Source organism: Anguilla anguilla, chromosome 5, assembly GCF_013347855.1.
Source record: "Anguilla anguilla isolate fAngAng1 chromosome 5, fAngAng1.pri, whole genome shotgun sequence".
Classification (NCBI taxonomy): Eukaryota; Metazoa; Chordata; class Actinopteri; order Anguilliformes; family Anguillidae; genus Anguilla; species Anguilla anguilla.
In genome coordinates this window covers 62,250,301-62,272,739 of record NC_049205.1, presented here as the reverse complement: position 1 = coordinate 62,272,739, position 22,439 = coordinate 62,250,301, and the positions used below count along the sequence as shown (strand labels likewise).

The 22,439-nt window shown below is 44.5% G+C and overlaps 1 protein-coding gene across 4 annotated transcripts in view; it reads left to right on the top strand.

Annotated features, from left to right (window-relative positions):
- The first annotated feature begins 1,517 nt into the window (after positions 1-1,517).
- slit2 (slit homolog 2 (Drosophila)) overlaps positions 1,518-22,439 on the top strand; it is a 156,114-nt gene continuing 135,192 nt past the window's right edge. For 3 of the 4 annotated variants that reach the window (XM_035418968.1, XM_035418966.1, XM_035418967.1), the window contains exons 1-4: positions 1,519-3,096; positions 3,983-4,054; positions 5,164-5,235; positions 9,673-9,744. In XM_035418968.1, coding sequence (XP_035274859.1) covers positions 2,894-3,096; positions 3,983-4,054; positions 5,164-5,235; positions 9,673-9,744 — 419 coding nt within the window. In that variant the 5' untranslated portion in view covers positions 1,519-2,893. Of the gene's footprint in view, positions 3,097-3,982; positions 4,055-5,163; positions 5,236-9,672; positions 9,745-22,439 lie in introns of all 4 variants that reach the window. The other variant, XM_035418964.1, reaches the window with a different exon arrangement.

The window sequence follows — 22,439 nt, the reverse complement described above, 5'->3', positions numbered from 1 at the left end:
ATTGAAAAGCCAGTTTAGCTAGATCAAAGATCAAAGGATACCCATTGGAATTCAATTATTATCACCCTCTAGAGCAGGAAACGTACCGGGCTTGAGTCTCCAAACATCCTTTAACACAGGGGAAAACTAATTGCCTCTCGGGTCCAATCAAACAAACAAACAAATAAACAAATAAATAAGTGGCATCACTGTGTGATGTGGAGAAAGGGGTTTTCCTGCAGGTTCAGGAGCCATTTTGAACAGGCACTGAAGGGGCAGGCCTGGAGTAGCCCTGCCCAGGAAGATTTTTTTTTTTGGGGGGGGGGGGGGGGGGGGGGGGGGGGGGTGTTATTCCACCATTTTTCTTACCCCATCTCTTCACTTCTGTCCTGGGGGGCCTCAGGGCAAAAAAAAAAAAAAAGGGGGGGGGGGGGGGGGGCAGGTTGGTGGATCACTCAAACAAAAAAATGTGTCCCTGCCCTTGGGGTATTTAATTCTCTTTGTAATGACCTATAAACAAACTGTCAATCTGGACACCTAATCACCACCCCCACCCCTATTGCCCCCCCACCCCCACAGTAGCCTCACATTCCCAACCTGCTTTTTCCCTCAGGTCATGTGAAAGAGAAATTACTTGCCAGATGATCTTTCTGGTCAAGTAAGGGTTACACGAAAGGGTTAAATATAACATTTGTCTAAACGGGTGCTGATAATGTTGCTGTTGATGTCCTGGGAGACAAGATGGGGATGTGTTTAATGTAAAATGTTTCACCCGCAATTGCACATTCCTGGATGAATTGTAAACGAAAAAATTAAAATGGCTTACGTAGGATTTGTCAGATTATGGTATTTACCAAGACCAATCAGGGTAGAGTAATAAAGTCACTGAGTTGCAAAGAATGCCCTCGGATAGACGGAGCGACTAGTTCGCATCCTGCACCACGGGCTTGGCGCATAGTTCCAGGATTAACTTGTTCTTTTGCATATCAGGGAACAGTCTTACATTCTTGCATTACATTCTATAAATAGGTAACCTATCGAACCAACTATTTTTCTTCGTTACATTTTAATTTCACTATTGCAAATATACTTACACCAGAATAAAATAAATAAATAACCCCCCCCCCCCCGAAAACTCCATTGCCAAGGTCGGCGAGTAAATCCTGTCTTAAAACAGAACTGCCTTGCGGAGGGCACTCATATAGGAGAGCTCGTGCATTTGGAATAGTACTTTCATCTGCATTACCACTTGAACCCAAATAGTGAATTCGGGTACAGCATTCCACATCGTAACTCATTCATAATTCGGCGCGCGCACATGCACATACATGCGCGAACAAATTCAGCCTCGCGCCCACAGCCCACAGGATATTCACGCGGCAGATAATCGACTCCATTCCGCCGTCTTTAATTTTCAAAACGTGTGCCGTGGCGTATACCTCTTCTCTAGCCCCGTGCTAATACGTCAAAACCCCATGTACAACGGCTAGGTCCCTAGAAGGTGGGAGACACGCCTATGAATTAGATTTTGGGTGGGATTGTAGGCGGGGTTATGGTCCTGGTATAAAGCACAAAACCATGAAGGTTTAAGGAGTTGTTTAGCTTCAGATCGCTGTAAAACCGGGCTGTTACCCTCCACTAAATCAGCTCCCTACGTCATGTGAGAAAGGAATACATACATCGGACTATGAAAAAAGGAAACGTTTGCTGAGCCAAGCGACGCCTGGGAAAAATACGACCGAATGACCACAGGAGAGCTGTCAAACAAATGGATTTTCAGATCTATAAATAGCCCCTATATTCATGCGCAACTGTTTTAAATATTAATTGAGCTTTTGCATACCTGGTTTGATTTTTCTTTGCTTTCGTTTCTTTTCTTTTCTTTTTTAAATAGCGGGACAGTGAGTTGTTTTTGGCTGTATTTTGTTAACTTTTTGCTCATTGCGCCTGTGGATTACTGACTTTATTTTGATTTATCGTTATGAAATTACATTCTGAAAGGTGACAGTTTTCGGCGAGGTGGGTAATTAGCATACTGGAGGACTCCCCGGGTTCTGAACCGTCCCATTTGTCATCAGGTGTCCGTCGGAGAGAGGTCTTCTTTGGGAAGCAAAGCGCAGCAATTGTCTGACGTCTTGTGAGCATTTTATCGGCCATCCAGAAGAAGGAAAAAAACGGGGACTTCTTATTTCTGACGAAAGAACAGCAGCTAGGCGGAGGGGTTTGGTCCTGGATGTTGCAGACTTGCCCGATCTCTTCTCTGTCTCTCAATTCAGCTTTTCGGTAGCGTTTTTACGGACTTGAAGTTGGATTTAAAAAAAAGAACAGTCTGGTCTTCCGACTTTCAGTGACAAGGTGATGGATGTCTAGAGGAAAATCGACACCTTTTCTGCCGAGGTCCTGCGGTTAAAGCTTCTGCATGAATGGTTCGCAACCCAAGCTGTGAACAGCCATTCGCAGTCTCACCTGGACGGTCCGTGCGTTACAGGGAAATCGGCGCATCTATGTGTGCAGTGTGCGCGTGTATATATAGCTGTACATATCTCTGATATGTTTAACTGCGTGACGGAACCGTTGCAGTACCAGTGATCCAGTCAGGAGCAGCGTACGACACTTGCGTTGGCTGGAGAAGTGACTTTATTTCAAGCCGCCGCTTGCTGCACGCGCACGGCAAAACGACTCAAGACCTCCTCATCGAAGTGTGTGCAAGGAAATGTAATTTATTTATTTTTTTTAAAAACCGAACAATTCATTCCATTTAGAGAACCAACAGGTCACCGCTGCAGTTTATTAGCAGCGTACTTATATCGTTTTAGTTTACATCGTCTTATTATTATAGCATTTGTATATTTCTATAAATAAATAAAAACTCCGAGACCTCAGTATACCTTAGTCAAAGCTTTTTTTTTTTTAAATGTCGCGTTTAGGAAATTTACTGCTGAAAATGAGCATATTTAGGATCGCGACGCTTTCGCTGGGACTGTTGCTGGTGGGTTTCAGCGTCGTGGAGACTCAGCCATGCCCGGCTCAGTGCTCGTGCTCCGGAACAACGGTGGATTGTCACGGGCAGGGATTGCGCAACGTGCCGCGGAATATCCCCAGGAACACGGAGCGATTGTAAGTGCATAATTGAACTCATCCACACAGCTCTTCCGCTCATTAGACAGAAAGAAGTGTGACTACTAATGATGAACATTACGACATGCTTGTGTAATTTTTCCCCCCCGAATTAATGGGGTAATGGAGGTGAAGCAGCTACAGTTCTTGCGTAGGTTGCTGTTTCTTGTGGTCAACCACAATGCCGCAACAGTGCGACGCAGTTTACTTTCACTGATTAGTTAGTGCATTAGCTATAGGACCTAGCACATTGTGAGTTTTACATTTAAGTTGGAATATTTTGTTCACGTATATTTTTCATATATGTCAAAAATGCATTGTTTTGGTCTGGATGTATGCAGATAAATGCATATGCAAGAAAAAAAATCAGCATGGGCTAGTCGTTGAACACATAATCAGAACTTTAAATGCAACATGTAGAATAATCTGGAATTAAAAGGCTGGAACCGAGTAGATCGTGTGGGAACTCGTTTCTTACAGCCGTTAAAATAATTAAAATATTCCCAGCGGGGGGGGGGGGGGGAGGAGGACAACTTTAGCACTCGCAAGTGCCAGTGGTCCTAGGCACTGAAGATCTAGAACTACATTAAAATTATCACACATAGGCGAAGTACCCGCTCAGTCGATTTCATTTCATTTAAAAATAATGCGCGAGAGAGCCACACTCGTTATACGCAGGTGAATAATAGTCATCTGTAGTAATGTATTTGCCGAGTAAAAATATTAGTTATGCATTTGAACTGGTGGATCGAGGGATCCAGTCTTTATAGAATAATAATAATAAAAAACATTCTGATGATACGAATGCTTTAAGACTGTCTGTTTAATGCCGTATGTCCCCCCCCCCCCACTCTCTCACACACTCTCTCTCTCATTCTCTCTCTAGGGATTTGAATGCAAATAACCTTACAAGAATTACTAAATCAGATTTTGCTGGATTGAGGCATCTCAGAGTATTGTAAGTATTTATACCTTACCTGCATTTATCCAATGTCATATGTGCATTCAGAATATACTGTATAAACTGAAGATATTAATATGTAGTCTATTAAAACAGTATTCCAGTGGGGTAAATGTGCACCTGCAAGTCAAAAGAAGTGCATAGGTGTTGCTATTTGATGGTGGTATTTTATGGTGGCAATGGCCTGTTTCATCCAGTTGATGCGGACATAAAATGTCACGTTAGTGGTCATGACGGCTGAATGGTAAATGAATGAAGCGTTCACGCAGTGTCCCAGTACATGTCAAATAACAGGAGGCAGTTATACTGCAGTCCGCTGTATCACGTGAGAGCTGATGAACATTTGCCCCGCTCGATTTACGAAATAAGTCTGAAATACTCCGACCTGCGCGCACGCTTGACTTGCAGACCTGCAAGGGGCTAGTGTGTATACTGGGGCGTAGTTGAGAATCTGGCTTTTTAGTTGTTGGTAATTAGTTCTGATGATGTCTCCTAGTAGCGCATCGAACAGCGATTCATTATACCACTCCTGGCTGGCTACGTAAACGTGCGCAAACAGGGTACATATCTGTAAGGCCTGACATTCATTGTTGCTGAACAGTAGTAGCTTCTGAATGCCGCGGCACTGAAAGCTTAATTAAAAGATCAGGCCGCTTGTCAGAACAGGTTTTTTTTTTTTTTTTTGTGTTCCACCCTAAGAGTGGATTTCCGGGGTGCACGGACCACTTTTCTTAACTCTGTGTTTTCCATGTGAGTCCATGTGTGTTCTAGGAAACCCTCTGTACCCTCCTGAGACCTGGACAAAAAAAAAAAAAAAAAAAAGTGACAAGAAATGTTGCAGTGAAAATATTTTCAGAAGTAACAGTAAATGTAAAGTACATTTTTTGTTGAATGTCTCTTGTAGTAGTGCGCAGCATGTGTTCAGGCTAGCAGAACATATGGTTCTTGAGTTTTAAGGGCAGAGATTTATGCCCCTTAAATGGGACAAAAAAAAAAAAATGAAATGCCGGGGTGTTAGGAGGTTAAGGTGCGGAGTGAAATCCAGCGGATGCATCAGCTGACTTTTGCCCCCCATACCTCCCCCCCCCCCCCCGTTGCTTCTATAGACAACTGATGGAAAATAAGATCAGCACTATAGAGAGAGGAGCATTCCAGGACCTTAAAGAACTGGAGAGGCTGTGAGTACATTCTGCCATTTTACTTTCATCACCTTTCCTTCCTGTGTGTGTGTGTGTGTGTGTGAGTGAGTGTGTGCGTGTGTTTGAGTTTGTGTGTGTGAAAGAGAGAGTGTCTGTGTTGAGTGTGAGTGTCGTTTTAAAAAGTATATATTTTACATGTTGAATTACAAAGTTCGAGAAAATATTCATAAATTGTACCAATACTGGTGACACTCAAATTTTATTCGAATGTCTCTTAGAGAGTTCAGATGAGAAATCTGTGGCCTATTTTGTAGAAGAGTTCTATCCCAGTCAAATTCTCATGGTTGCCAGTACTTGGCTTCAAGGTTTCACATTCTGATGCTGAATATTTTAGGTTAATTAAAAGTTAAATTTACTATTAATCATATTTGATTGCGGTTGTTGTTTAAAATTTTATGAATCCGTTTTTTTATTTTAATAGTTGCTCTTCAAAGATTTAGCCTGGGAAGATTAGTCTTGTCATGTAAATCTTTGTTACTTTTATTATTTTCAGTTCTTACTTCCTCTTCTCTTGATTTCCAGTTTAGTGCGAAAGAATAGTGTTTCCAGCTCAGGTTTATGTTTTTTGGAAACGTCTTCTGTAGGCCCTGAACAGACATGTCATAATTCTCGCGGTGAATATTTTCTTTTTCTTCTTCTTCCTGTTTGAGATTGTCACGTCCATTTGATGTAGAGACGTTGTTGTCTGCGGGCCAATTCGTCCTCGGGGCAAGCTAAATTCTCCAAGAATTCCTCTGGAAACCCGAGTTTTTGCTTTGAGGACACGTTTCTAAATGCGTTCGACCTTTGTGCTCGTGAAATCTGGAAATGTTATTTCTTGTATAAATGGGCTTATGACACCTCTTGACTGTTCAGGCATGAATTTAAGGCTGTCAGAATTTCATGCTCAAATGATTTAAAAAAAGGAAGAAAAAAAAAACCACACATTGAAGCAGCTACTGTTATGTTAAATTGTTTGATACCATAGAGTAAGTATTGAACGTTCATCAGCCAGCATGTGAATCTCTTTAGTTATATCGATGAAACAGGGGGAATTTTACACCCCTCTACCACCCCCCCCCCCAAAAAAAAGAAAAACAAAGAAAAATGGAATGGATAAACAGAACGTTTTGTAAATCCACATCAGCTGGTAATTAGAGGACTGTAATACTTCTCAAGGAGCCTAATAGTTTTTTTTTCTCTGCAAAATGTTATTATGAATTGAGTCTTTTATACACGAGCAACCTGAAATCTCATGATAACTGTTGGAACACAAAGACACTGTTGCTGTGTAATTGTCTGGCTCGTCCCTAAGCATATTAACTGTAATTTAGAGATCCTGAGTTTAGTATGTTATGAGATGCTCGAAGGAGTCAGCCAGCAACAGCAATTCCATTGTAATCTAACAATTGGACCCTCAGTAGAGAGGAACCAATGGCTGTGTGCATATTTTGGAACATGTTTTTTTTTTATATCAGTATTTCATTGTGTGTATTGGTATGTTTAAAGCAACAAAAAACCCCCCCAAACTGAAGGGTCTAGGGCAGTGGTCCCACGTTGAGCAGTGCAGCCCCCTTTAAGTTCGGTCACACTGTGGCTGGCGTGCCTCATTCTGACAGGTGTAGGGCTGAGCTATGGACCCCGGACCTGGACAAAAAAAGCTAACGTCCTGCTCTCGCTTTGTCAAATCCCAACCCGTGGCTCGAACGGCCAGCCTGGCTTTGTTCGGCGTGAGGAACCGCACGTTCTGTAACCCTTTAGACCCCGGCGGGGTGGGAAAACACGCCGACGGTCCTGCTCTGATACGGCGTCAGAGGACCGCGATGCGCTCGGGGGGTTTTCCGGAACCCCTGAGGGCCACGGCCTGTTTTTTGCAAGGACCGGTCCTTCCTGTGTTGGTCGCGAGCTTTCCGTCGGCTCTGTCTGACGTGGCCGATGCACGCGGCTTTCATACTTCCGTAGGAGAACGGCAGAGAGGTTCATACGAACCGTTATTTATTACCTGAGCGGTTGAGAGTCGACACCATGCCTTCTCTTTACGCTGTTACCCTGTTTCTCTTAAAGTTTTGGTTTATAGATTGAGGGTTGGGGGTGGGTGGGGGGTGAGGGAGACGTACAAATCTGACCATAAATCGTTTTTTTACCTGTTGATGTTCGGCAGCAGTTGGAATGATCTGGACTCGAGGGGCTGTTTTTAAGGTTGGGGGTCCTCGTGGACGTTTTGAAGTGTGTGTGCGCCGTTCGTTTTGATAACATCTGTTTTAGGGGTTTTCAGGTTTTGGCATGAAATTATATAGCGTATTTGACACCGGTTTCAAGGGTGCTCTGGCTGTTTAATGCCTCTGTGATTGCCAAGTTTATGTGATGAAGAGGCTATTCTGCATCTGCAAGGTAAAGGAAGAGCAATATTACAGTGCACTCTAACTCTGATAAACTGGAAATGGACTGTAACAAAATAGATACACAACACCATCCTAATACAATACAATAGAACTGACATTCTCCATATTGGATAAATTATAGAATTTAAGTGCATTATTGACATAATTGTAAGGACATTCCAAGATAGTATTTAAGTCATGCATTGCAAACAATTTTTATGATTTCATGAACAACCTAGAACATAAAAATTAGATGTGAATCAGCTGTGTTTTTTTTTTTTCTTGACCGCGCATTTTATTAAAGAACAAATTTATTAATTTACTAATTTATTTATCCCGCAGACAGCCTTATCTGGGGTGTAATGTAGTTTACATACTGTACTTGCACAGCTGATTATGTACCAAAGCCATTCGGGTTAAGTATCTTAAGGGTAAAAACCTGTAAATGTCCCAGCCGGGATCCGAACCGGCAACCTCCCGGTTTTCAAAAGGCCTCGCTGTCGGCTCGGGGCTAGCCCGCCCCGTGCAGGTACGGAGGAAGGCGGCGAGATCGTCTATTTTCGGCGCTGTGATCTCACCCCTCCATTACGGCCTGGGCCTTCTGAGGCGACTGGGGGCCGAGATCGTCATCCTCTCGCTCCGGGACATCCCGAAAAAAATGGCACACGCAGCGCGTGGGGCTTTCAGCGATGCGGCCTGCTTAATTATTTAATTGGCTGTTTCTCGGCGAAATTAAATATTGAAGACGGGTGACGTAACCCTGTCCTGGTGTGGTGGGGCGGTGGGGGCTGGGGGCGCGGGGCGGGCCGGGGGGGGGGGGGGGGGGGGGATGGCTGTTCTTCAGTGCTGCCTGATGTTTCTAAATATTTTTTTGCTGGGGGAAATACAAAAACAAAAAAATGTATGCTATATATTTAATATATGTAAATGTGTAAGTATTCTTAATGGGCCCTGATGTACTAGAGTGCTTATAAGTATGAAAAGTACTGCAGAATGAGTGTTTTATTAGCTCATAAGACCTAGATACAATATCTGTGTGCAAGACACTGAAAATGGAAATCTATATATATAGATATATATATATATATATATATATATATATATTAAGAGATAGATATATTAGGGATATTAAAGAGAGAGAGGGGACAGTAGTTGATTTATGAATTTCTGAGCCCTTGGAAGTCTTACATAGTCACTCTGTGAAATATTCAGATGCTTTAAAAGAATTTTAAAAAGCGGAGTACACCGGGGAGAGGGAGGCGAGGAGGAGAGAAGCACGGCCGGCTCGTGCTCACGCTGCTTGCCGTCCGTCGCTGCCGTCTGTTTTCCGCACACAACTGCGGCAACTCAGCCGCTCGCAAACCGAACGAGAACCGGCAGGTGCCGTTAGCCAGACGCCGAGCGGCACTGGCAGGAATGCCGCTGTTTGCCGACGCTTCCTCTCTTTTACAAATCACTTCCTCTCCCCCACTGTCCTCCTCGGAGAGTCTTTAAGATCGTTCTAAAATAACGCCAATATTTAACCGTGAGGGGGGCGAGATTGTGTTTTTTAGGTCAGTTGTGAGAGAGACGGGTTATTTGCATTTGGGAAGTACTCTTTTTTTTTTTTTTTTGTGTACCGTAGCGGAATTGCTGTTTGTTTTTCCCACATCTGTTTTTTTTAACCGTCCTTTGAGTCTTTGTTTGCTTGATGCCTGGCCTCTAACTTTTCACTTAGATAAGAAGTTTATTTTGCACCGATGTTTGTCTGTCAATGTTAAAGTGAAAGTAACTGTCCCCAGTCACACTCACGCTGACACACACACACACACACACACAAAAAGTATTTTAACCATACGTATAAATATTATTTATGGTTAAAAAAAAAAGTCTTTATTAATGCATCTAAATTTATCCTCGCTTTCGGTTATGTGATTTTTAGACAATTAAAGTGATGATTTAAAAAAAAATGTAAATGTTAAAATAAAATCATATTCTAAAAAAAAACTGCGTTTGTTTGAATGAGAAATGTTTTAACTAAATGCTTGAGAACTGACATCCGTCTTCTTGTTTCCAGACGTCTGAACAGGAATAGCCTCCAAGTCCTCCCTGAGCTTCTCTTCCTGGGGACGATGAAACTGTACAGACTGTGAGTTTCGCAATTTATTCACTTTTTTAAATTTACTGCTTTTTGGGTGAACCGTGATTCTTCTTGTCTGTTTTTTTTTTTCTTTCTTTTTTTTTTTTTGGGTTCCATTTGGTTTATTTTTTTCCCCCTCCTTGAACCGGAGACCACTTGAGCATCTTGAGTATTCAATATTAAACCTTCGGTGGTGGACGCTAGCGGTGGTGTAGCCTCCCCCCGGCCTGACCCGCGCCCTTTCTCGAGAGCGCGCTCCCGGTTTCGGGCTGGAACCTGTTGTGGCTGCGTAACTCAGAACGGGGGGGTAATCGTGTTATGAGGAGCCCTTGGGTATCAGGAAGTAGCGGGATATGGTCTGGAATAGAGTAAAGTGGATTTGCACTTAAACAGCTGCTGCCCTATTTCCCTGAGAGAGGGTTTTGGCCTGATTATTAAAAACGCTTGTGGGCGAAATGGAGTCACTCTAGGTACACCGGGCGCCCCGGTCCAGCATTTCTCTCGTATGTTGTCATGGCCGATTTGCCAGTCAAAACTGTGTCAGGCTGTTTTTTTTTTTTTTTTGCAGGATTTGTCCTTGTTATCTAAACGAGCTAAAGCACATATGTGCAGGTTCACAGCTGTGATGCCCTCTGTGTGAGATGCACTACTGCTCGGTGTGTCCGTCTTTGTTTTTATGACATACTACCGGGGAACTGCTTGCTTGCTGTGTGTGTGATTTCAGAAGATTAGAGTTCTAATGTCCTGGAGTTTTCAATGCGTCAGCTTTGTATGTGATGTGCATATCCCACGTCCGTGTTCATCTCAAAAGTGCTTTAAATTTTTTTTGTTTGTCACGTACAAAAAAAGAAATAATAAGCTACATGAGAATCTAATCAGAAAACATAAAGAACCGAAATGAATTTTGTTTTTCTGAAAATGGGAATGCAGTCTAGAAATAATGAACATGAAAAATATGTGGCACAACTTTGTAAATTAGAGGAAATAAATGCAGTGTTTGTTAAATGTCAGTAGGTGGCAGAAGAATTTGATTTGGATGCTGTAATGGGGTAATCGAAAGTTTGCACAAGTTATTTTTCTCGAATGTGGTGCCTAATTTATATTACATATTTACCAGGGGAGAACTATTTTATTTTATTTTTTTGGGGAAAAAAAGTTTAATAACTTTGCTGTTAGGAGGACCTTTAGCCGATAAATGCCAAACACATAATTTAAAAAACGAAATATAGCAAAAAAACCTATAAAACTAAATTAAAAAGGTTCATTAAACTAAATGCAAAAGACAGCCTAGACATCTAGACACACATGCCCCTTCCCCAAAACACACACTCACACACACACACACTTAGAAGCCAGCTGTCCCTGTAAGATTTCGTATTTGTTTTCCCAAGTCCAGGACTTGGTTGGCGACCCAGAGAAATAATTAAGACGACAGCCCGCAGTCTCCAGCCTCGCCACCTCGCCGAGATATAAATAAGGATCACTTTAGATAACCGTGAGCGTACACCGCTATCTTTAGCACGATGAGAATGCGACTATTTCAGCTAGTCATTCCAGGCGGTCTGCGTGGTGGAGGGGGAGGGAGATGGGGGAGAGACGCATTGGTCCATTAGGAGCAGACGCGTGCGTCCGAATCGGTCGGGAACAGATGCGAAAGTGGCGGCATTACCTTTCGCGTTCGCGACCTTGATAAGGACTGGCGCTCGCTTCCCCCCCCCCCCCCCCACTGCTAACCCAATTTTAGTCTTCCGGCATCAGGTGTGGCCCCCACGCTGGGAGCCTCGGCTGCTTCAGTGCAGAACGGGCCTAATGGGCCGGGTTTCACGGCGCTAACATCGTTAGCAGAACGGGCCCAAACGAGTTTGGTGAAATCACGTTTCTCCCGAGACCCCAGGCCTGCTGGTTTATTGGTTTATTGGATTACGGAGTTCAACATCTGCGTGGAACATGTTCACAGGATTAGCAAGGAAGTCGTAATATCAAATAGTATTATTTGTGTGTATTGTTTCCCTGTTATGCTGTGCTATTGTTCTTTTTCCAAAACATCTTGTGCTGTTTTTCCTCAAAATACTCAGTGACGCTGATACATCTTGACTGAATCGTGCTATTTTATAGATTTTTTTTTTTGGGTGGGGAGCTGGGAGGCGGGGATGGGATGGGATGGGGGGGGGTGCACTTCCAGATATTTTTCACTTTGAGCGCGGGAGCGGAGTTTTGTTTTGTTCCGTCTCCAGTGCAGCCCTTTTGACCCGAGCCTTTCAGGAGTTGGACGCTCGTGAAAAGACGCACATGCTTTTGGGGGGGGGGGGGGGGGGGGGGTTGTGGGTTTGGGGGGCGGGGGGTTTCGCGCTGTGAAAGGAGCGGGCTCACTGTATGTGAGTTATGATTACACACGGCTGGTGGCTGCCACAGTAGCGGCCAAGTATGTCCCTCCTTTGTCTGTGCGGCTCGCTCCCAGGCCTGGCTGGTGGAGGATCGCTGTGCATGTTTAGGCCACGGCAGTTTCTCAGGGAACTTGTGTTGGAGGGGTGGGGGTGGGGGGGGGGGTGGATGGATGGATTCGGGGGAGGTGGTGGGGGTGGGGGTGGTGGAGAATATTCTGGTCACAGCTGTGTTTGTTGGAAGGGCCCAGAGCCTTCCCAAGTTTAAACAGACCAGCTCCTGAACCACTCCATTAGCAGCAGTCTGTAAAAAAAAAAAGAAAGAGGGAAAACACAGCGACCCCGTATATGAGATTGCCCCTGTGGTAAAGTGCCCAGCGCTCGCTCAGAAAGCCTGAAAAACAGAAGAGGGCCGTGGAGAGCTGGTTATCGCCGGCTGGGTGGAATGGACAGGTGCGCGCAGGTAGACGCGAGATGGCGTGAATGCTGGATGTTATTTCTCATGCAAATTTGTCCGACCTGAAACGCCAGCCCGTCAGTGTGATTAATATTCGCCGCGCGTCACTGCTGAAGGCTGCTCAGACTTCTGGCGGTCATCGCGGTGACCTGAGCGCTTTGTCGGAAAGACTCTGGAAACTCAGTTTTTGGTTTAGCGCTCAGAACGGTCACTGATACATGAGCGAGTGTGGAAACACACGCACACTCACACACACACGCACACACACTCGCACACACACTCACACTCCCATGCACACTCGCACAAGCACGTGAACACACACTCGCATACACACACACACATGCATTCAAGCACTTGCACATGCGCACACACTCGCGCACACACACTCACACTCCCATGCACACTCGCACAAGCACGTGCACACACACTCGCGTACACACACACACACACTCGTACACGCACGCACACGCACACTCGCAGGCACGCGCATGCACTCACACACTGGCGCATGCTCGCACACACACACACTTGTACACGCACGCACACTCGCACACACATACACACTCGGGCGCTCACGCACACACACACACACGCACGCGCATGCGCTCACACAGGGGCACACACTCGCGCACACGCACGCACGCGCGTGCACTCGCACAGGGGCACACACGCACGCACACGCTCAGCTTGCCGATGACGGGGTCGGAGTTCAGTCTTTGTGTTGGGCTCAAAGCAGGAGAGATCTCGCGGCGTCTGCGCATTGCGAGCCCCGGCGTTGCGTTCCACCGTGACCTGGATACTCGCTGGATGCGCACTGACCCAGCCTGGTCCTCCTCCTCCTTCTTCTAAAAAAAAAAAATAAGAAAGGGCAGAAAAGAGGGGGAAGAAAGAAAGAGTGCTGGGTTAACTGCCTGCTGGGTGCTCATCTGAGGAGAATGGGTCCTGACTGCTTTATTTCGGCTGGTTGGACCGCAGCTCGCTGGCTACTCCTTGCGTGTGGGCCCTCTCCCCACCTCTCGCCAAAATGGCGGAGCCCGAACGCCAGGTCGCGCCCCGCGTAGCGCGCAGGCTAACGGAAGAAGCAGGTTTATGCCCCGGTAGAGGAGCGCAGTCGTACCGGGACCTGGAAAAAACAAAATCGCAAAACCAAAAAAAACGGGAACCGATCTCGTCCTCGTTCGTGGCGCGACCGCTGCCGTCCGTTTCCGAGGAGAACCAAACTGCTCGTCGTCTTTTAAAAAACATTCGTTTATTTATTTATGTGTCTACTAACCAGTTGTTATACATAATCAAAAATAGATTCGTTCGTTTGCTCGCTGAATTACTTTCCCAATGAAAAACAAGCACGATGTACTCGCTGTAAGAAAAAAAAAAATTTTAAAAAAAACTCCCATAAAAACTCTATTTTGCTCTGACAGCAGACGTCTGCCTCGCGGCTCCTTAGAGACGCAGATGGAACGTGACGGCGACATGGGGAGCCCATAGAAATGGCCGCTGAATTAATTTCTGCCCAGCTATGACTAAAGTGCGGGGCGCCGAGCGTGTCGAACACCGCAGCTCCGCTCCGCATTTTTCTCCCTTGGCCTCGCTGGCCTCCTGTCACTTTAAATCTGACAATGGCTTCCCGGGAATCGCAGGTTACGGTTGCTACGGTTACTCTTGTCTTGTCACATCAACGTCATTAGTCATCCAGTTAGCGGCCGCGATGGCTACCGCTGCTTGCAAAAGGAAAGGTTTTTTTTTTTTTTTTTTTTTGATGTGGTGTCTAGGTGCAAAGAACTATAAATGGCTGTCATGTAAATTTTATGTGTGTTCTTTTTTGCTTGATTTGTTTGGTTGTCTCATGAACGGGAGTTAAAACAAATCGCTTAAACGAAATTCAAATTTCCTCTTTTTTTAAATTTTTTGTGCTCCTCCTTTGGCTTCGTCTGGCTGTGTCCACATCGTTCTTCTTGTGAAAGTGGGCCAGGTTTTTTGTTTTGCGGGGTGGAGAGAGCGAGAATGAACTTCAGCTTACGTTTACTCTGCGGCGTTGGCATTTACTGCGCTCCCTTAAATCTTCGGGGTCCCCTGACTTTTTGGGATAACAGCCCCCGAGGTTGGGGGGGGGGGGGGGGGGGCAGCATATGCAGAGGTTTAATGTCCCCCATAAATTACGTCTGCTTAACTACTGTTTGTCCTGGAGAAAGTGATTACGGTAACGAGGCTGAAGGGTCCTGCTGAGAGCCCTTAAGACCCTTTCCTCAGTCCGCCTGGCCTCTGACAGGGACACCGGAGCCTGTGGGAAAGGGATCATCTGCAAATTACATCACGGAGCACTGCTTCCCTTTTTTTAATCAACACTCCTCCCATAGGAGCTGTCAGGCAGAGCACCAAAGTCCTCTCCCATGTCGAAATTCAGATGATTGACAGGGCAATTGTAGTTAATTCTTTTTTTTTTAAGCGTAGTTTTTTGATAGGCAGCGTCCTCATTTATGTGTGTGTGTGCGCAGGTGTGCATGTCTGAGGGGGTTATATCTGGAAAAACTATTTCTTAAATATTTATTTTAATATCTAAGTATTATTTATTTATTATTTACATTAATCTATCAAATGTTATTCAAATGAATAAAGTACAGTTTACTACTGCACACAACAGAGTTTTGAATTCACCAACCGACATCCACCAACTGTAAAATGAGCTCTTTTGCGAAACTCCAGCGCAGCGAGGATTCTGTTCGCTCGCCGTCTCCGTAGCGCGAGCCTGAAGCCGTTGAGGTTTGTCGCTCTGCTCTCCCGCCGCCCTTGTCGGTTTTTCTGAGCGATTTTCGCGGCTGTGGCGGCTGTGGCGGCCGTCAACAGGAAGTGGCGAGCTGAGTGACGGGCCGCAGCTGCTCCCGCGGCCCGGAGAGGAACCCGCCGGCAGCGACAGCGACAGCGCAGAGCGCGGGGACAGCCTCTCTCCTACAGGTGGCTCTCATTAAGAGCTTACATTACCACTGTGACAATGGGGAGGGGGGGGGAGAGAGGGAGGGGGGGAGAGAGAGACCGGGCTAGAGAGAGAGAGAGAGACAGCGAGTGAGAGGAAGAGAGAGAAAAAAACAGAGAGAGAGGAAGATGGAGAGAGAGAGCAAGAGAGGAACAGAGAGAGTGAGAGAGAGAGAAAGTGCGAGAGAGGGACAGAGAGAAAGGGAGAGCGATAGTGGGAAAGAATGTGTGTAAGAGAAGAGAGAGAGAAGGGGGGAGGGAGGGAGGGAGGGAGGAAGGGAGGGAGAGAAAAATGAGAGTTAAATGTCTATAATTTCAGGAGAACAACAGGGGTGAGTGCTGTTCATCGTCTGCATCACTTCCCTTTGTGCCCCTCAATGGGAGGTTAATGACATGTTGACAATGAGAGCTCATATTTTCCCTCCGCGCGGTCAAGAGGAGGCGAGCGGAGCTGAAATTGTCCTTTTCTTCGCGCGGATACTGTATACTTCCTGCGATGCATTTCCCCCCCGAAGCGTTCTCCGGGTGGCCTGCTGGTGCTCTCTTGCCTCATATTGAAACGGCTTTGTCTCACAAACGGCTGTTTGTGTGTTTGAGTCACTGAATGCAAGTCTTTCAATCAGCGTGATTTCATTTCGGCTAAAATGGCTTCCCCAGTTGCAGTGGGTAGGGTATTTACAGCTTCCTCATGCTTTGCTTCCCTGTGCCAAAATGTATAAAAAAAACTAAACAAATAACAATAAAATATATATATTTATATATATATTTGTAAGCTGATTTGTGTCAGATTGGTTTACGTGCTGTCTTTTAGTTATTATCTTTATAATTTATCACTGATGTGCTGCTTTTCTGTTTTTTATGACACTCACTAAATATGTATTTGCCCAATGTCCCGAGACCCTGACCATAACCCTAAATATGTATTTGCCCAATGTCCCAAGACCCTGACCATAACCCTAAATATGTATTTGCACTGGATAGCTGCTCTACAAAAGAACATCTGCCAATTAAATCACATACATACAGATTAATTTCTCAGAAGATTAGAAATGACAAAAAAAGCTGAATTTGTATTCATATTTGCTTTCTTTATACTTTATTATTTGCTACAACACATAAACCACATTCGCTGCAAATTCCTTTGAGGAAATTAAAGACCAAGGAAATTAAGTGAACACGGTCATCGATGCTATCTTTAAGGTCTGCACGGCCATGTGCAGCAGTTCTTTTTAAACCATAAAAAGCCTCAAAAAGAAACATTAAAAGCTGGAACAGGGTCTCAGTTTTTACCGTGTGTGATCTTGTCTTGAAAGAAGCGCTATCTCCCCGGTACAGTACAGAACAAAGGTATCAGAAAAGGGAGGAAAAACGCTCTGTTGCAGTTGCAAAGGAGAACGGAAAGATTTGTTATTTTTGCGCCGTTATCATCCCTAACAAAAAAAAACAAAACAAACAAACATAAAAACCTTCCGATAATCTCTAGAGATCAAAATGGAACAAGCGTGATATTACAGCAGCACAATCACTCGCACCCAGACTTTAAAAAAGCGTTTGTCTCGGAAATACAAAAGTGCGATATCGCCAAGAAGGCCCATTTGTTTTGAATGGGAGTTAAAGTTAGCTGAACAGCCCAACAATTGAAATAACTGTAAACCAACGTACCACAACACTGCTGACCTACCTTTACGTGCCTCAGTCTACAGCATTGCTATCCCAGAAGGAAATCCGAAAAAAGAAGCTAAGAGGGTAGCTAAAGAGGGTCAGGGGGGGGCCGTGGTACAATCTTTCTGTGTTGAGATAATATGTACCAAAGGGTGGGTCTAATATCGTATCGCTGTGTGCCTCTTGCTCTTTGATTCAGCTCGTCTGGAATCGAGAAGGTAAAACCTTTCCGAAATTAGCCTGCCGGCGAGGTCTAGTGGGCGCCTCCTGGGAAAATCGAGGACATTTTGAGCCAAGGCTTTTCTGAAATTGGGAGCCAGATGAGGTGGGCTGACCTGTTCTTGTCGGCCATCTTGAGAAGTGGTGGCGTGCGAGATTAGCTTCAGTGAGGAGCTGGAGCAGCCGGCTTCCTGTTCGCCCAGCGTTGTGTTCGCACTTCCAGTGACACCGGGTGCGAACGGGGCGGTAAGGGTGCGGGTGCGTGTGCGTGTGCGTGTGCGTGTGCGTGTGCGTGTTTTTGTTCGTGCGGGTACACGCGTACGACAGGACACGACCGAGTCAAGGCTGACAAGTGAATTGAAACGGTTCTGAAAACGAACCTTTTCGAGCCTATGAATTAATACACACTAAACAAGATATACAAGCGACGGCTAATTTTTAAGATTTTCTCATTGTAAAAGAAGCGGTTTTCCCTTCAGGAAGCCGATTTGTTTGCATTTGTTTAGGTTGCGGGTTCAGTTCAGGTTGGGTGAGGTGCTTAACCTGAATCCCGACCGTGTGATAAACACCCAGCTGCGTGAATAAAGAGCGTCTGAACTGCGTAGTCTGCTCTGGTCAAGGACTTGCGCTTAACAATCAATTATCGTAATGCATAACTTAAATACCATAGTGCAATTTCATAATAAATAACTTAATAGATACATAGTGCAATTTCATAATGCATAACTTAATAGATACATAGTGTAATGTTATAATGCACTGGTGTTGAATGGGTGTGGGTTTGGAAGTCCTCTCTTCTGTTTAAGATTGTCTAAACTGTAATTTCCTTTGTTAAAAGTGAACTTCGGGTTGGTTATATGTGAAAATCACACCCTGGGAAAATGTTTGATCGGATGTATCAAACATTTATACAGTTGATCTAAACTGATGCAGAAACCTTTTCATTTTTTTGCTGGTGTTAGTTTTCGTATTCCTGTTGTATTTTCCTAGGAAACTTGTAAAGTTAATTTAAAGTGAAATCTTAAATGATAGTCCACGGCAAAATTTACTGACTGCTTTTCAGAGCACTGTTCCAGGAGTGCTGTAACATAAAAAATATTTTTGAGATAAACCTGAGGGTGTTTTAGTTTTCAGTGTTGACTTGACCATCACTCAGCAAAGAAAAATAAAGGAGAGCCCTGTCTTCGCTTCATTAATTCACCCTATCTGCTAGAGTTTTCCATTTGACACATTCCAAAAACTATCCAAGCACAAGCATTATCATTGTTTCTTTAATAGTTTTTATTCATTTGTTTGTTTATTAATCTTCTCACTGAAAGCTTGTTCCACCACAAGTTGTCCTGCAATTAAGTGAGTAAAATTATTAACTTTAATGCCGTTGGGCTTTAAGTAGAACAGGTGTTTCAAAATGGAAAAAAATAAAATGAAATCACAAAACACAATTAAATCATAAAACACAATCAGGGTTCCGTCCTTCTTCGTTGCTGTGTACAAATATCGCCTCAGAACCGATGTCCTTTGTTGAGCACTTTCATGTGTTTTTCAAACCAGGATTTTCAAACCCATAACGTGTTTTTTTTTTTTTTTTTTCAGTTTACAAATTAACGGATTCTGTGTCCGCTCTAAAACAACTGAAAACGAGGAGATGGGAAAATGGGAAATAACTGATTTAGAGTAAATTTACTCGGCTTCGTTTAACTCATTTTTGGATGAAGATGTTTCAGCAGGCTTTAAAGGACAGGGTTAGACCGACATTTGGGTGCTGCGATTTTGTGTTTTTTTAATTTTTTTTTTAGGTTTTTTTGTTTCGTTTTGAGGGTTTGAAACCGGGCAGAAGCGAACCCGTGAGCGAGAGAATGCCGTGTGGGAGAGGGGGCCGCTGGAAGCTTGATTGCTTTCCCCACTTCGGCCTCAATTGATTGAGGGAAGGAGAAGAAGAAAGAAAAAAACGAGAGGGGCCTTAATTCAAGTTCTGTTTGTTCTGAGTCTTAAACCATCCAAGCTCTCCTGGGGGGAAGGAAAGGGGGAGAGAAAGAGGGAGGGAGAGAGGGAGAGGGAGGGATGGAGAGAGGGAGAGGGAGAGAGAGAGAGGAGATAGATGGAGAGGTAGGAAGTGAGTGAGGGAGAGAGATAGAGGGAGAGAAAGAGAGTGAGAGAGGGTGGGAGATGGTGGGATGGATGGAGGGAGGGAGGGTAAGAAATCAGTGCGGGACGGCGATTGTTCCTAATCCCTGCAAAATGGTGGGAGATGAAGTTTGCTGTAAGCGGGGGCGGGTGTTACCTAGGTCACAGACGGATGGGAAAGTTTGTAAAGGGAAGCAGCGGGACTGATCTTTGTGTTTTTTTTTTTGTGTCTGAATACTTAACCTCTGCTGTGGCTAGACCCCCCCCCCCCCCCCCCCCACCCTCGAGAATGCATCGGGGGGCTTGTTTGAAAATGGAAGCGTTTTCCAACCCCCCCATGCCGCGCCCCCCTCCCCCCTACAACACCCTTGCCATTTACAATGCTAACTATTGACCAATGTAATTACCAGGGATTGAAAGTATTTTAATTTCCTCGCAAAATAATCGTTTAATTAACAGCGGGAGTTGGGAAGGTTACCGCGCGGTTGTCGTCTGTTGCCTAGGCGACGCCGCGCTTCCCAGTCCAAGCCGGTTCTGACGCACGCTTTCGAACATCGGGTCAAATGCCATCGATGTGTTTGTCTGCAAATTTTTAATGAGTTGCATTTATATGAAATTGTTTTGACCTGTAGCTGAAGTGTGCCAATAAAGTTAGCCTTTATTAATTGAACAGTGTTAACATTACTAATACTGATATTCAACATATTCTTTTGAGTGGCATAACATTTTATTTTTTAGTGTCTAACTTATACGTACCATAAATGTGCCATTTTAGCTTGCTGGGAGTATGTATAACATCTATGTAAACCTTTTTCTCAGAATTATTCTGTGTGTGTGTGTGTGTGTGTGTGTGTGTGTGTGTGTTGTTTTTTGTTTTTTTTTCCATTTTGCAAAACCTTTATTATCTTCGTATCATGGTCTGGCCAATGTTTATTTTTTGGTTTTCCGTTATTATTGCAAAAGTAAACCAGAGTTGCTCTGGGTGAGTGGCTTCTCTACAAAAGACTGTGGCTAAATTATTATGTCGAAGGGCTGTGGCCAAACCTGAACCTTGTATTCATATGAGATCAGTTAGACTGTATATCAACCCATAACTCAGCATGCTGGGAATGGCAGAGAGCATGATGGGAAGGGCAGAGAGCATGATGGGAACAAACGCTGTCCTGAGGATATGATGGTGTTTTATTTTTATTTTTTGGGGGGGAGGGGGATTGGGCACAGGGGGCTCAGACAGCAAGTGCTCAGGTGCTGTGACCTGTCTGGGGATCGCAGTGGGGACCCTGCAACCCCCCCCCCCCCCGCTCAAAATGCAGGGGGTCCTGACACAAACCAAGGCGCAAGGACATGGCGACTCTTTTGAAGTTGATATCTGTATCCTCCCATTGCTGTGTAGATATATTTTATTATTATGAAAACTTTGCAGAATAAGTTGGAAATTCACTTCATCTCTGCTGTGGTGTGATATCTGGTGTTCCTTTAAAGAACAGGCAGTGTAATGCGTCATGGAGATGGTTAAAGATGACCTGTGTGGTCACAGCTTGTTGACTTGACTTACCAAACAAATTTGTGGCAATTCAGTTCTCTGGCTATGTGGTTTCATTTTAGCACCAGAGAAGCTCCAGGTATTTCAAATGGATGCATGTACAGGTTTAGGATAATAAGCACTCCATAACCTGAGTCATGCTTACATTTTTATCCGATTTGTCTTGAAACATTTTCTTTTCTTGTTTGACCTTTGCTGATACAGTCTGAACTGTCTAATGAAATATGCCATTCAAACCTTGAGCAATTTTTAATTCACTGAGTTTATGAGCCTCTAAATCTAAATTATACTGAGATACTGAGATTTGGTGGGTTATGAAAGATGTGGGGTGAAGATTTGGGTTTTCTTTTTTTTCTTAAATTAAAAAAACTTTGAACATGATGTGATGATAAGACAAGGGTCTATTAATCTTACTCTCTTACTCTCTCTTTCTTTCTCTTTATTCCCCCTTTTATTCCCTCTCTTCCTGTGTTTAACTGTCTGTATATAGTGTCGTCGTCCGTCCGTCCGTCCGTCCCCCCCCCCCCCCCCCCACACACACACACATTCATGAAAATATAAACTGGGGGAAAAGGAAAAAAAGAAAGTTAAAAGCAGGTCTCATTGGAGGTGCTGAAATGTATAATCACCAAAGGGGGGGTTGGGGGTTGGAGGGTGGGGTGGGGGGGGGAGGGGGGGGGGGTTTGAGGGGCTCAACGCCCAACAAAAGATGGGCTCTCTGACGCAGCGCTCCCCGGCGTGTGATTGACAGGCCGAACAGATCGGCTCTGTTCCCCGTATCCCACACTGCGGGGAGACAAAGGAGCGGGACCGTCGCCTGAGCTGCAGGAAGTGGCCGCAATCCATTTTTTATTGAAAACTCATTAAGGTCAAAACTCTTAAGATCGTATGCCTTAATTAGTGAATGAAAAGAGCCACTGTTCCCTCCCCCTCTCCTCCCCCCCCAAAAAAAAAATAAAAAATCTGCGGCTTATGGACTTCCTAAGATGCTCTCCGGGCACATTCATTTGGAAACATGAGTGGAAGGAAACTTAACTGAGTTTTTATTCTTATTGCAAAGTGAGAATTTATTGCTGGTAAAAAAAAAAAACATTTTTCCCAAGGCTATCAGATAATCTGATGGAAATTTCAGATTTGAACGCTGTATTTAAACACGGTTTCAGCCTTGCAGTACCTACGCGACCAAACCAATATTAGCGTTGTGCGCGACTCTTTAGTGTTTCCCGCAATAAATCCTGGGAATATTTTAGCGACCTTGAGAAGGTGTTAGCTACGTACATAACCGCCAACAATAAATCTCTGTTTGGAACAATCCGTGAAAAAAAAAAAAAAAAAAAGCGCATTGTCTCGA